Below are 12891 nucleotides of genomic sequence, written 5' to 3' on the forward strand. Positions count from 1 at the left end.
AGGTCCCTGTACCAGGAAGCTGGTTGCAGCCTGGGAAAGCTCCAGGTGGCTTGCAACTTAAGTTTGCTTTGTTTTTGTTTATTGTGACCAGTCCCTGAGATGCTCAGGTGTAGAGAGAGGAGCTGATGGCACATGCGTGGATCTTGTCTGTGGAGTGACCACAAGGTAGAGGGGAACAGAGACCTTCGTTGTGTTTAGTTTTCTTATGTAAGAAACATTTGTGCATTACACAGCTATATAATAGAACTGTTATTTAAAATAGTTCACTAAAAAAGAAAATGGAGCAAAAATAGCACTTACATACCAAAAACCTTTCTGAAAGAAAATGTTGAAGTATGCCATTTGTAAATTGAAATTTGCAGTTTAGTTTGTGGAATAAATTTCTAAAATTCCCCACTTCTGTGCCACAGAAGTAGCTCTGGCTGTCACAGTTGTCCTCTAACATGTGGCCTGTCCTTGGTTTAGGGCATATGCCACCTTCTAGCCTTTCTGCATTCCTTGCCCATATGCAACACTGGTTAGATACCTCACCATCCACACATGGATGGGGATTATGTCAAGGCATCTCAAAGCCTAGCTTCAGGTATCAAGAATGGATGTGCAGGCACAGATAGGGCCCCAGATTCTGTGGGTTTTCTTGGACTGCTGGATGACTCAAGACCTGTTCAGAGCAAACACAAGTGCCCAAGAAGAAGGTGTTTTCTGGACTCTACAGAGCCTCACTTGCCCACTTGCTGAAAGAATTGGGCTAAATAAATGTGACTAACCCTTGGCTGGGTCTCGAAACCTTCTGGGTTTTGTGTGGCAGTGTAGCCTGGAAGAAAGTGGATGCTGACTCTTGTTTCCTGTCTACTAAGTTCCAAGGGACTTCATTTTGGTTATCTTCAGTTTTGGAACCACTAGTATCTCATGAAGGATGTATCTTAATGTTGGTAAACTGGGTTTGCTTTACAAATGCCAGATGGGAATTAATTTTTCACATGGATAGAAAATATACTTAATAGTAGTTTGCGACTACAAGTTCATTGTCTAAAAACTTTCCTGAAGGAGACTGAAGCTGCCCCCAGATAACTAATTGACCTGAACTTTGCATTGTTTGAGGAGCTCTGAACCCTCCATGGTCATATCTTTTCTAGAGTGTTTAGCACCTTTCTGCTGGATCAAGCCATATGTCGCTGGTCTCCAGGACTTCAGCAGAGCCCCAGGAATGGCTTAGGAAACCCACAATTGTAATGTGCTCTTGGGGAACTGAGGCATCTAGGAGGCAGGGCTGTCACAGAGCCCAAGGGACTCCTGTTATTTGAGCTCATATCTTTTTTTGATGTATTCCTTTACAATCAGGATGGCTTGGGCCTGCTACACCTCAGCTCTGGTGTTCCTGGCAGCCAGATGGAGGTTGGCAGCTTGGCTTAACAGCCCCAGGGAGCTTATATTTGAGCAGTGCTGTACTGTCTGACCGTGTACTGTCTGAGCGGTGCTAACCGAGGCCTTTCTCCTCTCTCAGAGGACTACCCCAATGGCACCTGGCTGGGCGACGAGAATAACCCTGAGATGCGGGTGCGCTGTGCCATCATCCCCTCTGACATGCTGCACATCAGCACGAACTGTCGCACAGCCGAGAAGATGGCGCTGACCCTGCTGGACTACCTGTTCCACCGTGAGGTGCAGGCTGTGTCCAACTTGTCGGGCCAGGGCAAGCATGGGAAGAAGCAGCTGGACCCCCTCACTATCTATGGCATCCGGTGTAAGTTCACACAGCTGATAACAGCCTGGCTTGTGAGGGTGCTGAGGTGGTTAGGGAGCTGAATCCAGACCATGTTTCCATTCCTGGGGTTTCCATTCAGTGTTCATCATGAATATGGGGATCTGGACCAGGATTTGTTTGGCAGGATGTTGTGTGGTACCCTGTGCTGAGGGGACACTTGGGAATGTGCTTCTTCAGGGACTTGCAGATCCTAGTCTCACTCATCCTTTGGCTGCTTTTGGAGAAGAGAGAACAGAGGTGGGATTCCTTGCTGCCCACTGCCCAAGTCCCCCTGAGCTTCCCACTGGCATGAGTGGAGTACCACCTTCTTTCTGTTTAGGGAGGTCTTGGGCTTGGCACCATGACATGCCTATGAGCTGACCTGGCCATGCTGGAGGCCAGTAGCACTCTAGGACCAATTTTAGTGCCCAACACAAACTGGTTCTTTTCCTCTACTTGAGGAACACCCATTGCTCAAGCTGATGTCACTGTGTCATCCTGCTGATTTGTAGAAAGCATGTAAGAAGTTAAGGCCCCTCTTATCAGTGTCCAGTCTGATGTCCAGCCTCCTATACTGTTCATTCCTGAGCTACCGGGAACGAACTGGCAAGTGGTGGCCTCTGCTCATATGCAGGATGAGTCCTGGGCTGGTTGTGTGTTTAGTTTCACTGGGGCCACACCTTTGGCTTTTCCATCATCCCAGAGGGGGCAGCTTCATTGTTCTTACCAAGGAGACAGCCACATGGGCAAGTACTGGGGCCAGAGGAATCCCAGCTCTATCAAATATCCCACAGAAGGTAGGTATTTGACACCTCTTTTAGAAAGAGAGACTGGCCCGGGGGCTTCAGAGTGTTGGGCCAGTGTACCCCACAGTTAAGACACTGGCTTAGCTCCAGGGGTTTGTAGTAGGTGGGGGAGAAAGGGGTGCTACTAAGGCTATGGCCATCTGCCTTGCCTTCCCCAAGCCATGGTCTACACCATGTTCACTTGGCTGTAGGCCATGTGTGAGAGAAGGAATGCAGGCTGTTCATGATGACCATACTCTGTGGCCTTGGGCTCCATGCTAGTCTCTCTGTGCATTGGTTCCTTAGCTTTGTAAAAACAGAAACCTGGTGAATTGCTGGCACACCTTCCCGTGTGGGCCCTCTTCCTCCCAAGTCTGGGATTAAAGGTGTGCACCACCACACCTATGCAGTGACTCTTCCTAAACCACTACCTAGAGCAGACAGTTTCCTGGTCATAAGTTGCAGGTAGCACATTATCCAGAGAGTTCTCCTGGCTTGGTGCATTGTGGGGTATATTGGATTTCTAGGGCTATACTAACAGAGTCCATGCTGGAACATTCAGACACAGGCCCAGATACAAGGTCTAGCTGTTGGCTGGGCAACACCTCCTCCTCTTCTTCCTCTTCCTCCTCTTCTTCTTCCCCCTCTTCCTCTTCCTCCTTTTCTTCTTCTTCCTCCTCCTCCTCTTCGTCTTTTTCTTCTTCCTCCTCCTCCTCTTCCTCCTCCTCTTCCTCTTTTTCTTCTTCTTCCTCCTCCTCCTCTTTTTTTTTCTTCTTCCTCCTCTTCCTCTTTTTCTTCTTCCTCCTCTTCCTCCTCCTCCTCTTCCTCCTCCTCCTCCTCCTCCTCTTTTTCTTCTTCTTCATCCTCTTCCTCCTCTTCTTCCTCCTCTTCCTCTTCCTCCTTTTCTTCTTTTTCCTCCTCTTCCTCTTCTTCCTCCTCCAGAGGGGCTTTGCCTCTACCTCTGGTGGTGTCTGGTAGTCTTGGTGCTTCCTGATGCTGTCTCCATTGGCCATCTCCTGGATGTCTGTCTTTTTCCCATCTTCTTATAAGCACATGATGCACAGCAGTGAGATCCCACTACTGTAACCTCTTCCTCAGTCATATCTGCAAAGACCTGGGTCATTTGGAGGTCCTGGAAAGATAACAGTTTTGGAAAGGGTATAAACACCATGTGAGACTCCTGTACATTTAAGGTGTTTAGAAAGCAAGCGTGTTGTGCTGAGGTGAGTTTTGCATGAGGAGGGGAGACAGTACTCTTAGCTGGGCTGGACCAAACAGCTGTAGAGGGTAATGGACCACAGCTCTGGCGAGACCTGCTGAGTGCAGTATGAAGTCTCAGTGTGATTCCTTAGGCAACTGGGATGGTGTGTGTTGTCTTGTGAGTTTAGGGAGAGAGAAGTTACAGGCTGGGGAGTCTGGAGCCTGTGAGAAATGGAGTCTTCTTGGTGTTGAAGTGAAGCCGGGTTATTTAACAGTTAAACAGACAGGAAGAGTGATAAGTGTCTGCATCTGATCCTGCCCACCCTAGTGACCTGAGTGGTGGGCGATCTTCCTTGATGAAGGGAGATTTTCTGGAAGGTGAGTCAGCCTTCCAGGAGTAGGCCAGTGGCTTAGCTAGGTCTCTAGCAATGCTTGGCTGTGTGTTTGTTGTTCTCAGCAGTGGGGCTCACGACAAGGTCTATGTATGACAGCTCTTATCTGGGATATGTTCTTTCAGGTCACCTCTTCTATAAATTTGGAATCACGGAATCCGACTGGTATCGGATCAAGCAGAGCATTGATTCCAAGTGCCGTACAGCCTGGCGACGGAAGCAGCGAGGCCAGAGCCTGGCGGTCAAGAGCTTCTCTCGGAGGACACCATCCTCATCCTCATACAGTGCCTCAGGTAGGCTCAGGAGAATGCTGTCCCGAAGCCTTTGTTCATCAGTCCTGACCCCGTTCAGTGTGAGGCTGGCCTGATGGGAGTTCCTAGGCAGTGGCGAGAGCACAGGCCTGCTGAGTTTACACTGTAGGCTCAACAGGAATTGGTGTAGGACCTTTCTTGCCTTGTCTGGTTACTTATCTTCTGAGTGTCTTGCTGCCTTAGCAGTTGCTACTGCTCACAGTGCTGTGGGCGAGGGGTAGAGGCCCATGTTGTGCTCTCTATTCTTAGTTTGAGCTTGTAGGCCCAGGCTTGTCCTTAAGATCAGAGACGTTCTCTGTGCCCTACCTGTTGGCCTGTCCCCTCCCTTTACTCTAGCGTAGGGCTTGTGCCCAGGGTCTTAGGCAGTTTTGGCTCTGGTCCTTTGCTACTGAGCTATGCTCTCAATCCTAAAGTTGTCTTTTAAACTCCTTTTCATAGCTTTCTTGGCAGTAGCAATAGCTGCTGAAAGCTGAGTCCTGGGTCAGCTCAGGCCCTGGGGCAGAGGTGGGCAGGGGCCGGCAAGGCTCACTTTCAGTGCAGTCTTTGTTTAGGAAGCTACAAAGCTGTTGGAGCCCTCCTTGACCATCTTCTAGAAAGTGTTCTTCCTCCTTTGTTTTAGTGGTTATCAGATACTTAGCTGTAGCCGTTGCCAAGGTTCTAAGGTGGCAGCTGTGTGGGCCACACACATTGTTCCCTGTAGGGCAGTGTTTCTGCAGGTGGCATGCAGAACTGGGAGTTGAACTTCTGTCCTGGGAACCCACGGGAGCCTTTAGGCATGAGAGGAATGTGTCTGGTGAAGTTGTATCTGCCTGAGGGGGATGTGACTGTTGAATGGTGTTATAATTATTTAAATCGGCCGCCATTCAAGCCGACTGTCTAGGCTGCAGCGTCTCTGCCTAGCTCAGCCACCATGTTCCGTGGCCAGAGGCGCCGCAGCTAGAAATGGCCAGCCAGAAATACCAGCCCTGCCACCCACGAGACTCCAGCGTGGGAGATGGCTCTGCCAGTCTTCCATGCTGTCTCTGCAAGGCTGGGCATTGCCCAGACCATCCCACCAACCACGCAGGCTTGGTACAGATGAGACTCTAATGCTTAGATTATCCAAAGGCTTATGTATTTGGTAATGATCAATAACAAGATGCCCACTCAATCAGAGATGTAACCCAATACCCAACCTAGATATACCAACTACCTTTGACTGCAGGAGACATGAACATCGGCCTCCATGTTCCCCTCTCTCATCTCTCTCCCTCTCCTCTTCCTTCTCCTCTTCCTCTCCTTATTCCTCCCACCTTAGCTCCTCCTACAGATTGGGGCAAACAGGACTTGTGACGAACCTGAGATGTCTTGAGTGCTGTCAGCCTGTGCTGGCTGTGGCCTGCTCTTTCCTTACCTGAGCAGCGGACCTTCATGGCCGTGGTTCTGACAGTGTTCATCAGTTCTGTTTGTCTCACTGTGGCTCCCATGTTACTGTTAATGAGCGTTGCATCCATTGATTAAAGACTGGGAAGAGTCCACCTTTATCAGGTTGTCACAGCCTCACTGGAAGGAGTGAGCCTTCTTGCTGTGAAATTGCTGTGCAGACAAGTGGATACCTAGGTCTGTGCATCAGATTCCCTGGAACCGGAGTTCTGGTGGTTGTGAACCGCCATGTGGGTGCTACAACTGAACCCAGGTCTTCTGAAAGAACAGCCAGTGCTCTTAATTGCTAAGCCATCTCTCCAGCTCCATAAAGCCAGAACTAAATGACAACCTGGGAGATCAACCTGGGCCACAGATTTCAGCATTGTAATAGGAAGACAATGAAATCCAGACACCTAACCTAGGAACATTCACAAGGCCTAGGATCCAATGCCAAGAAACAGGAGAATGACCAAAACAGATAACAAACAAAACCTAAATCCAACCTAACCAACCAACCAAACCACCCTCCCACCCTAGTGACTAAGGAGACCCAGTCTTAACAGCCCATGCCACTACAATGTTATTAAAGTTATGTTCAAGGACTTAGAAGAGGAACAGGAATCTAGTAGCAGGGAAATGGATATTAAAAAAATTGCCAAGCAGAGTTAGAGATGAAACATGAGGGAACGGTTGCCAGGCACCTGGATTTCATGCAGGCTGAAGGTGGTGTTTTATCACAAGGAATTAGTCAAGAAGAGTTTATTGGACAGGACCTTGAAGAGCCAGGTCTCACCTGAATCCGACATAGTAAGGAGGCATGGCCTATGTTCCTAGTGTTAGGACGGACACACACAGGGTGAGTGGAAAGAGCCAGGGTTCTGCAGCTGTACACATGGTCATAGCACTGCTCAGATGTACAGATGGACAGCCCAGAGCATTTACCTGCAGGCTCCTCTGCTGCATTCATACACACGCTGAGTTCAGGCACCTGTGCAGCTGAACAGTGCACCGCACTGTATACATTTTCTGACACGGTCACCTTTCAGACTATACGACGATCCGCCCCATGGTCACAGAGTAGTGTTTCGGAGCCACTGAGAAGGCAGTCCCAGCACAGCTTTTGTGGTGACAGTGGAACTTGAGTGAAGGATGAGACACTTAACTTTACAGGGTTTGGCAGTGTTCATGAAGGACCTGAGGAGTGGCAGTGTTAGTGAGTTGGACTGCCTTCAGAGGTGCAGGTGCCAAGGGATTGGCAGAGAAGAAGCAGGTCAGCGCTTCATTCATATTGCAGACAACCACTGGCCCATTTCCTCTCCAGGTGGATTGCTTATGGATACATGCATCTGAGTCTGAAGGTGTTCAGGTTGTCAGGTGCTGGTGTGCTACTGTGGAATCATTGTCAGTTCATATTCTAATTGAGGTAGTGCGGAGTGGCCTGAAGCTCCACATTTCTAGCCAGCACTTAAATAGCACCCACCTTGCTGGCCCAAGCCTGCTCTTAGATCAGTGGGGCTTCCTGGTCTTTAAGCCAGCGGCTGCTTTGCAGGTGGAGACTCAGTGTCTGTGCCTGTGGCTCCTGCTCCAATCAGTGTCAGGCTTGCTTACTTACTAGTGTGGACTCTTCTAGTTATTTGTGTTTCTTTCTGTTGCTTGGCAGTTACTTAGTGTGATGATATTTAAGTGTTTTAATTTTCGGTATTTTTCTTTATTAGTAGCTAGTTGTACTTTTTATTCCTTTTGCTGCTTTATTTATAAATATTGTCGATTTCTCTAAGATTCTGTGAATGCTGGCCTCTTGTAGGTGGCCAGCCACTGTGCAGTCTTTTAAGTGCCCAAATTCTGGGCAAATCCCCAGGGGTGGCATGTTTGAGAAGCCCTTGCAGCTGTCAGCCCTCCAGGGTGACTGCTGGGGAATGAACAAACCCTGTAGTATGTGCACTGGGCTGATATAGACATCATTCCAGAAGACACTGCCAGGCGGCTGGTCCTTTTCTTCCTGACCTGTGGTCTCTATCCTCCTGGCAGCGGGCACTGTTAGCATGAGAGCTGTGCTGACCCACTGTGTGGTCTTGCATAGAGTAGAAAGGAACCATTGGCTAGGAGGGTGCTGCTGAAGGGGTGAGGGGGCTCCAGAACACAAGGCATGATTATCCTAGTCCTCCTCCTGGGGCTTTGGGTGTATACTGTCTAGGACTAGCTCAGAGCTGCCTGGTAGTTCTAGTTCTAGGACGTGGCTGGTGAGGCAGGCAGGCACTTGCTTTCAGAAGAGGGTCTGGGCTTGGAGTTTGTCCTTGCCACTCAGTACCCATGGGTATTGTGAAAGTGCTCTGCTTTGTAAACTGATGAGACATTCTGTGGTCTGTCCTAGCATGCTACATTCTTGGTAGAGATCTGAGTAAGCGCAGTGGTGACTAGGCCAAGGGATTTCTAGGATCGTTGTTATTGTTTTGTCTGTACCTGCTGTTGTTGTAGCAATGCTGGTTTGGTATTCAAGGTTATTCGGTGATGGTAAAATGTAATTAAGCCAGAATTCTGTTAATTTGGAATTGGTATTAATTCCAGCTGGGTCACCTTGTTACCTTAGAATTGTTAGCAGACACAAGGAGCCACCACACAAAACTCCAAATGACTTTCTTTTTTTTCCCTTACAAATATTTATATAAATGAGAATTTCATCTTGTATTCCATTTTATTGTGTATGTGTCTTTTCACACGCATGCCCCAGTGCCTATGTGTCGGGGATCATGGTCATGAGGATGCGTGTGCTGTGCACATGAGTGGAACTCAGGAACATCTCTCGAGTTGCTTCTTCTTTTCCCGTGTGGTTTCTGGGGATAAGACTCAGGTTGACAGGCTTGGTGGCAAGTGTCTTTACCTGTTCAGATATCTCACTGGCTCTTATGAGTTTGTGTCAAGGCTAGGGTGGTCGTTTGAATGAGAATGACCCCCGTAAGCTTATATTTGAATGTTTGGTTCCTAGTTGGTCTACTGTTTTGGGAAGAATCAGAAGGTCTGGCCCTGTTGGAGGAGATGTGTTTCTTGAGGTGGGCTTTGAGGTCTCCGTCTTGTGTTTGTGGATCAGATGGAAGCTCTTACCTACTACTGCTCCAGCACGTGCCAGCCCGCCTGCTGCCCTGCCCCCCACCATGATGCACCCTCTGAAACTGGAAGCAAACCTCCAGTTAAAGGTTTTTGCTTATAAGTTGCTTTGGTCATGGTGTTTTTTCAGAAGTAGAACATTTACTAAATTGGCTAGCTAGGTTTTTTTTGTTTGTTTGTTTGTTTGTTTTTGTTTTGTGCTGGGGTTAGAACTTCTGACCTTATGCATGCCAGGCTAGCACTCTACCACTGAGCTATGGCTCCATCCCTTGTTTATTGTTTTGAGACCAGGTCTTACAGTATAGTTCCAGCCACTTTCAGCTTGTGATCCTCCTCAGCTTCTTGAATACTGGGGTTACAGATATGCCACTATGCCCTGCAAAGCTAGTTTATTTAATGATGGCTCAGTCCCTGTCAGTTTGGATACAAACCACAGAGTCATAAGTTTTACACAAGCTTCTGGAAACTGGCTTGCAGAGCCTGGGAAGTGAATGTTTTCATTTGTCAGCATTGTGTAAACATTCATACACTCTGGTCTTACTGTGCAGGACACAGGAGCTGGCATCTGTGCAGTAGCCAGTAGTTTAGAATGGCAGAGGGGCCAGCTCTTCCATCTTCTGCCTGTGCATGTGTGCGAATCCACAGGATTAATTGTTGTCATGGTGTCTTTAAAACCACACGGGCCACACTGTGACACTGCTGTGGAAAGGACACAGGGCTTTTCTTTGTAGTCATCTTCACATCCTTTGTATTTCTTCTTCTGTACAAAATGGCAGTCTACTTTCTCAGGGCTCAGGGCATTTGCCCAGCATGTTTGTTCTGACCAATCATTACAACTCTCTCCCACAGAATTGCATAATATACATCAAAAATTTTAAAAAAAATTACAAGCCCTAATTTTTTGTTTCAAAAAATTCTGCTTGCAATGTCATTATAGTTAGAGGCTGAAGTGTCAGAACACGTGTGCCGGAGGCTTTAGGTTCAATCTCCAGAACTGGGGGAAAAATTATAGTTAGTATTGAAATTAAAATTAATATATCATATACCAAATCAAATGTACCTTGCTTTGATTAAACATTGGAAATAAACTGTTTTGCAGATGTATCTTTGAGTTACATTTGTCTTTGGAGAAATGCCACATATTGCAGCTCTACTGCAGGGTTGGCCCTAGCATAGCCCTGTGGGTGATTTCTGTGGACAGACCTCAAGCCCTGCAGTAGTTCAGTAGTTTATTTGTGTAGGTATTTGTAGGAGAAACGCTTTGTTACAGTGGTGTCATTGAATCTTTACAATGCTTGACTCTGTCACAAATCTCGGTTCCCCTGACTTGCTGTTGACAACTTTGCAGAGCAGAGATACACTCACCTGAATCTAGGAGCCAGGTACCTTTCCTCTTCTGTAGAAACTGCAGGGGGGGAGACATGAGGGAGCCAAGATGTCAGGTGTCATTCGTTCTGTGTGTGGGACCTGAGGTCCTAACACTTGTTCCTATGTTCCACAGAGACCATGATGGGAACCCCTCCCCCCACCAGTGAGCTCCAGCAGTCACAGCCACAGGCCCTACACTACGCATTGGCCAACGCACAGCAAGTCCAGATCCACCAGATCGGAGAGGATGGACAGGTGCAAGTAGTACGTACCGTTTTACTCCATGTCTGGGCAGTGGGGGGAGGCTGGGGAGAGGCCTTGGCGTTTGTGCACAGTTCTTCAGTGTGCTCTGGGCTCCTGGAGGCACCGCACAGTGAAGAGGCAGGCCTCAGTTTGGGTGCTGTGTCCACACAAAGGCTAACTAGAGTCTTCTGCACCCTCTGAGCAGACAGTAGAAAGTGCCAGAACAGGAAGTATGCACCTCAGAAACTTCTGGGAGAGCAAGGACTTTGAGGGTAGCACTGGGGTGCTGGTGCTTTTGGCCCACTGGGCTGTGGGGCAGTAAAGGAAGCAGAGTGACTGTAAGTTCTGGCTCTCGTGGGCTTGTTGATTGTGTCATTGACTAGACACCAGTGGGGCGTTTCGTCTGGCTGGGGGACTCTGAAAGCATGGGAGTAGACCGATTTGGCACAGGTGTCTGTGAACAGTGGAGCAAAAGTGCCCCAACACCTGCAATAGGCTGTTTGCTGTAAGATCTGTTGGGGCCAAGATAGGATTTCAAAGATAAAGATTTACTTGTTTACTTTTTAGCTGTGTGTAGGGCTTGTGCCTGTGAATGCACGTTCACAGAGACCAGAGAGGGCTTTAGATCCCACAGGGAAGAGGGCTCTAGATCCTACAGGTACAGGTAGTGCATACCACTTTATTTCCATGTCTGGGGAGCGTGGGAGGAGGCTGGGGAAAGACCTTGGCGTCTGTGCAGCTCTTCAGTGTGTGCTGGGTATGTAGTACCTGGACCTGTAGAGGGCTGGAGCTGGAGTTATATGGGGTATTGTGAGCTGTCCAATGTGGGTGCTGGGAATTGAACTCAGGTCTTCTGCAAAGAACAAGTGTCTTTAAACTCAGCCATTTTTACTGCTCCCAGAGTACATTTTGATAGGAGTCAGAGCTCTGAGCTTATGTGGAGCCATATTTGTTAGTTGTTTCTGTGAATTGTTTAAATGTGAGTTTAACATCTGCCCACTTGAGTGCGGTACACAGCCAGCTCCTCCCATCTGCCACCCTTACGTGCACACTCTTAGTTGGTAAGTAACATGGAGAGGTTCAGCAAGTTTATAAATCATGTGATGAGCATCTGCTTCTGGAGGCTGTGGGATGAGCTCAGACTGTGCACACATTTCACCAGCTGGGCTGTGTGTGGAACCAAAGCTCCTTGGTCTCCAGCAGTTTCTGAGGTGCCTACTCTCCTGGGCTGAAAGCAGCCAGGCATGAAGGTGGCAGAGGGTGCTTCTGTTCCCTTCGGTTTGTTTTCCTCTGATGCTTCTTGGTGTCCTTTCTTGCTGTGGATCCCACAGGGCCACCTCCATATTGCCCAGGTGCCTCAAGGGGAGCAGGTGCAGATCACACAGGACAGTGAGGTGAGTCAGGTGTCCTGTCCCGGTCATAGGCTGTACAGTCATACACTCAGTGTGTGGAAGCATGCCTTTCCAGCAGAGCCTGGGAAGCTCTCTGGGAGAGACTGCCTGGTGTGGTGGGGTGACTGGGATGCTTTTCTGGTGTCCCTGGCAGTCGATGTTGGTGTGAAATGAGCCCTGTGAAGACACTGCAGACGCAGAGGGATCCTTTGGTCCCAGCCGTGGGAGTGGCTCCCTACCTATTATGACACAAGCAGGCAGTGCTCTGATTGTTACTGTATTCCTGTTGTGGGGACACTGCTCTGCCGTGGGCTATACTGGGCTACTGTGCACACACCTTGTGAATCTACAGTTGTTTAAAAGAAAAAGGAAAAAAAAAAAAAAAGCCGTCCTCATTCATGGGTCAGAGTTGAGGGAATGGGTTTATCATCTTACACTTTGACTGTAAGAGGAAAAGCCAGAGACCCAGCTTGTAATACTTGTTCTGTTGTTGTGGGTTTTATTGCTGAAAGGGGTTGCATTTTTGTAGACTTAGTAGGTTCCTGGTTATTTCTGACTCATGTAGGGAAGTTCTCACTGTTTCCTTTTTGCACCGTGCAGGGCAATCTGCAGATCCACCACGTGGGTCAGGACGGCCAGGTAAGTGCTCAGCCTTCCCACGCACTCCTCACTGTCGCCTGCGCAGTCTGACCTCCTCAGCGAGACACTGCTGTGGGGTGGGGGTGGGGTTGCCTTCAGCAAGAGGGAGCTGCGCTGAGCTGTCTAGGAGTGTGGACAGGTGGGCTCTGTCCTGCGCTGTACTTCCTGGGCTCTCACATTGGTTTTTACACTGGAGAAGAAAGTCCCCGCTAGTTCATTACTGTCTGCAACATTCCATGAGAATCTGACGGACCAGGTAGGCTTGGGTCTTGATAATGCTGTTAAACACTTCCTGTTCTGAGGTGAGGGGAG

General features: G+C 48.6%; 1 protein-coding gene across 8 annotated transcripts in view; it reads left to right on the plus strand.

Annotated features, from left to right (window-relative positions):
• Positions 1-12891, plus strand: part of Banp (BTG3 associated nuclear protein) — a 73124-nt gene that overhangs the window by 42081 nt on the left and 18152 nt on the right. For 7 of the 8 annotated variants that reach the window (XM_034522265.2, XM_076915986.1, XM_076915985.1 and 4 more), the window contains 5 exons: positions 1505-1744; positions 4247-4414; positions 10440-10570; positions 11881-11943; positions 12541-12579. In XM_034522265.2, the coding sequence (XP_034378156.1) occupies positions 1505-1744; positions 4247-4414; positions 10440-10570; positions 11881-11943; positions 12541-12579 (641 nt within the window). Of the gene's footprint in view, positions 1-1504; positions 1745-4246; positions 4415-10439; positions 10571-11174; positions 11214-11880; positions 11944-12540; positions 12580-12891 lie in introns of those variants that run through there. The other variant, XM_076915989.1, reaches the window with a different exon arrangement.

The sequence above is a fragment of the Arvicanthis niloticus genome, chromosome 18 (genome assembly GCF_011762505.2).
Source record: "Arvicanthis niloticus isolate mArvNil1 chromosome 18, mArvNil1.pat.X, whole genome shotgun sequence".
Classification (NCBI taxonomy): Eukaryota; Metazoa; Chordata; class Mammalia; order Rodentia; family Muridae; genus Arvicanthis; species Arvicanthis niloticus.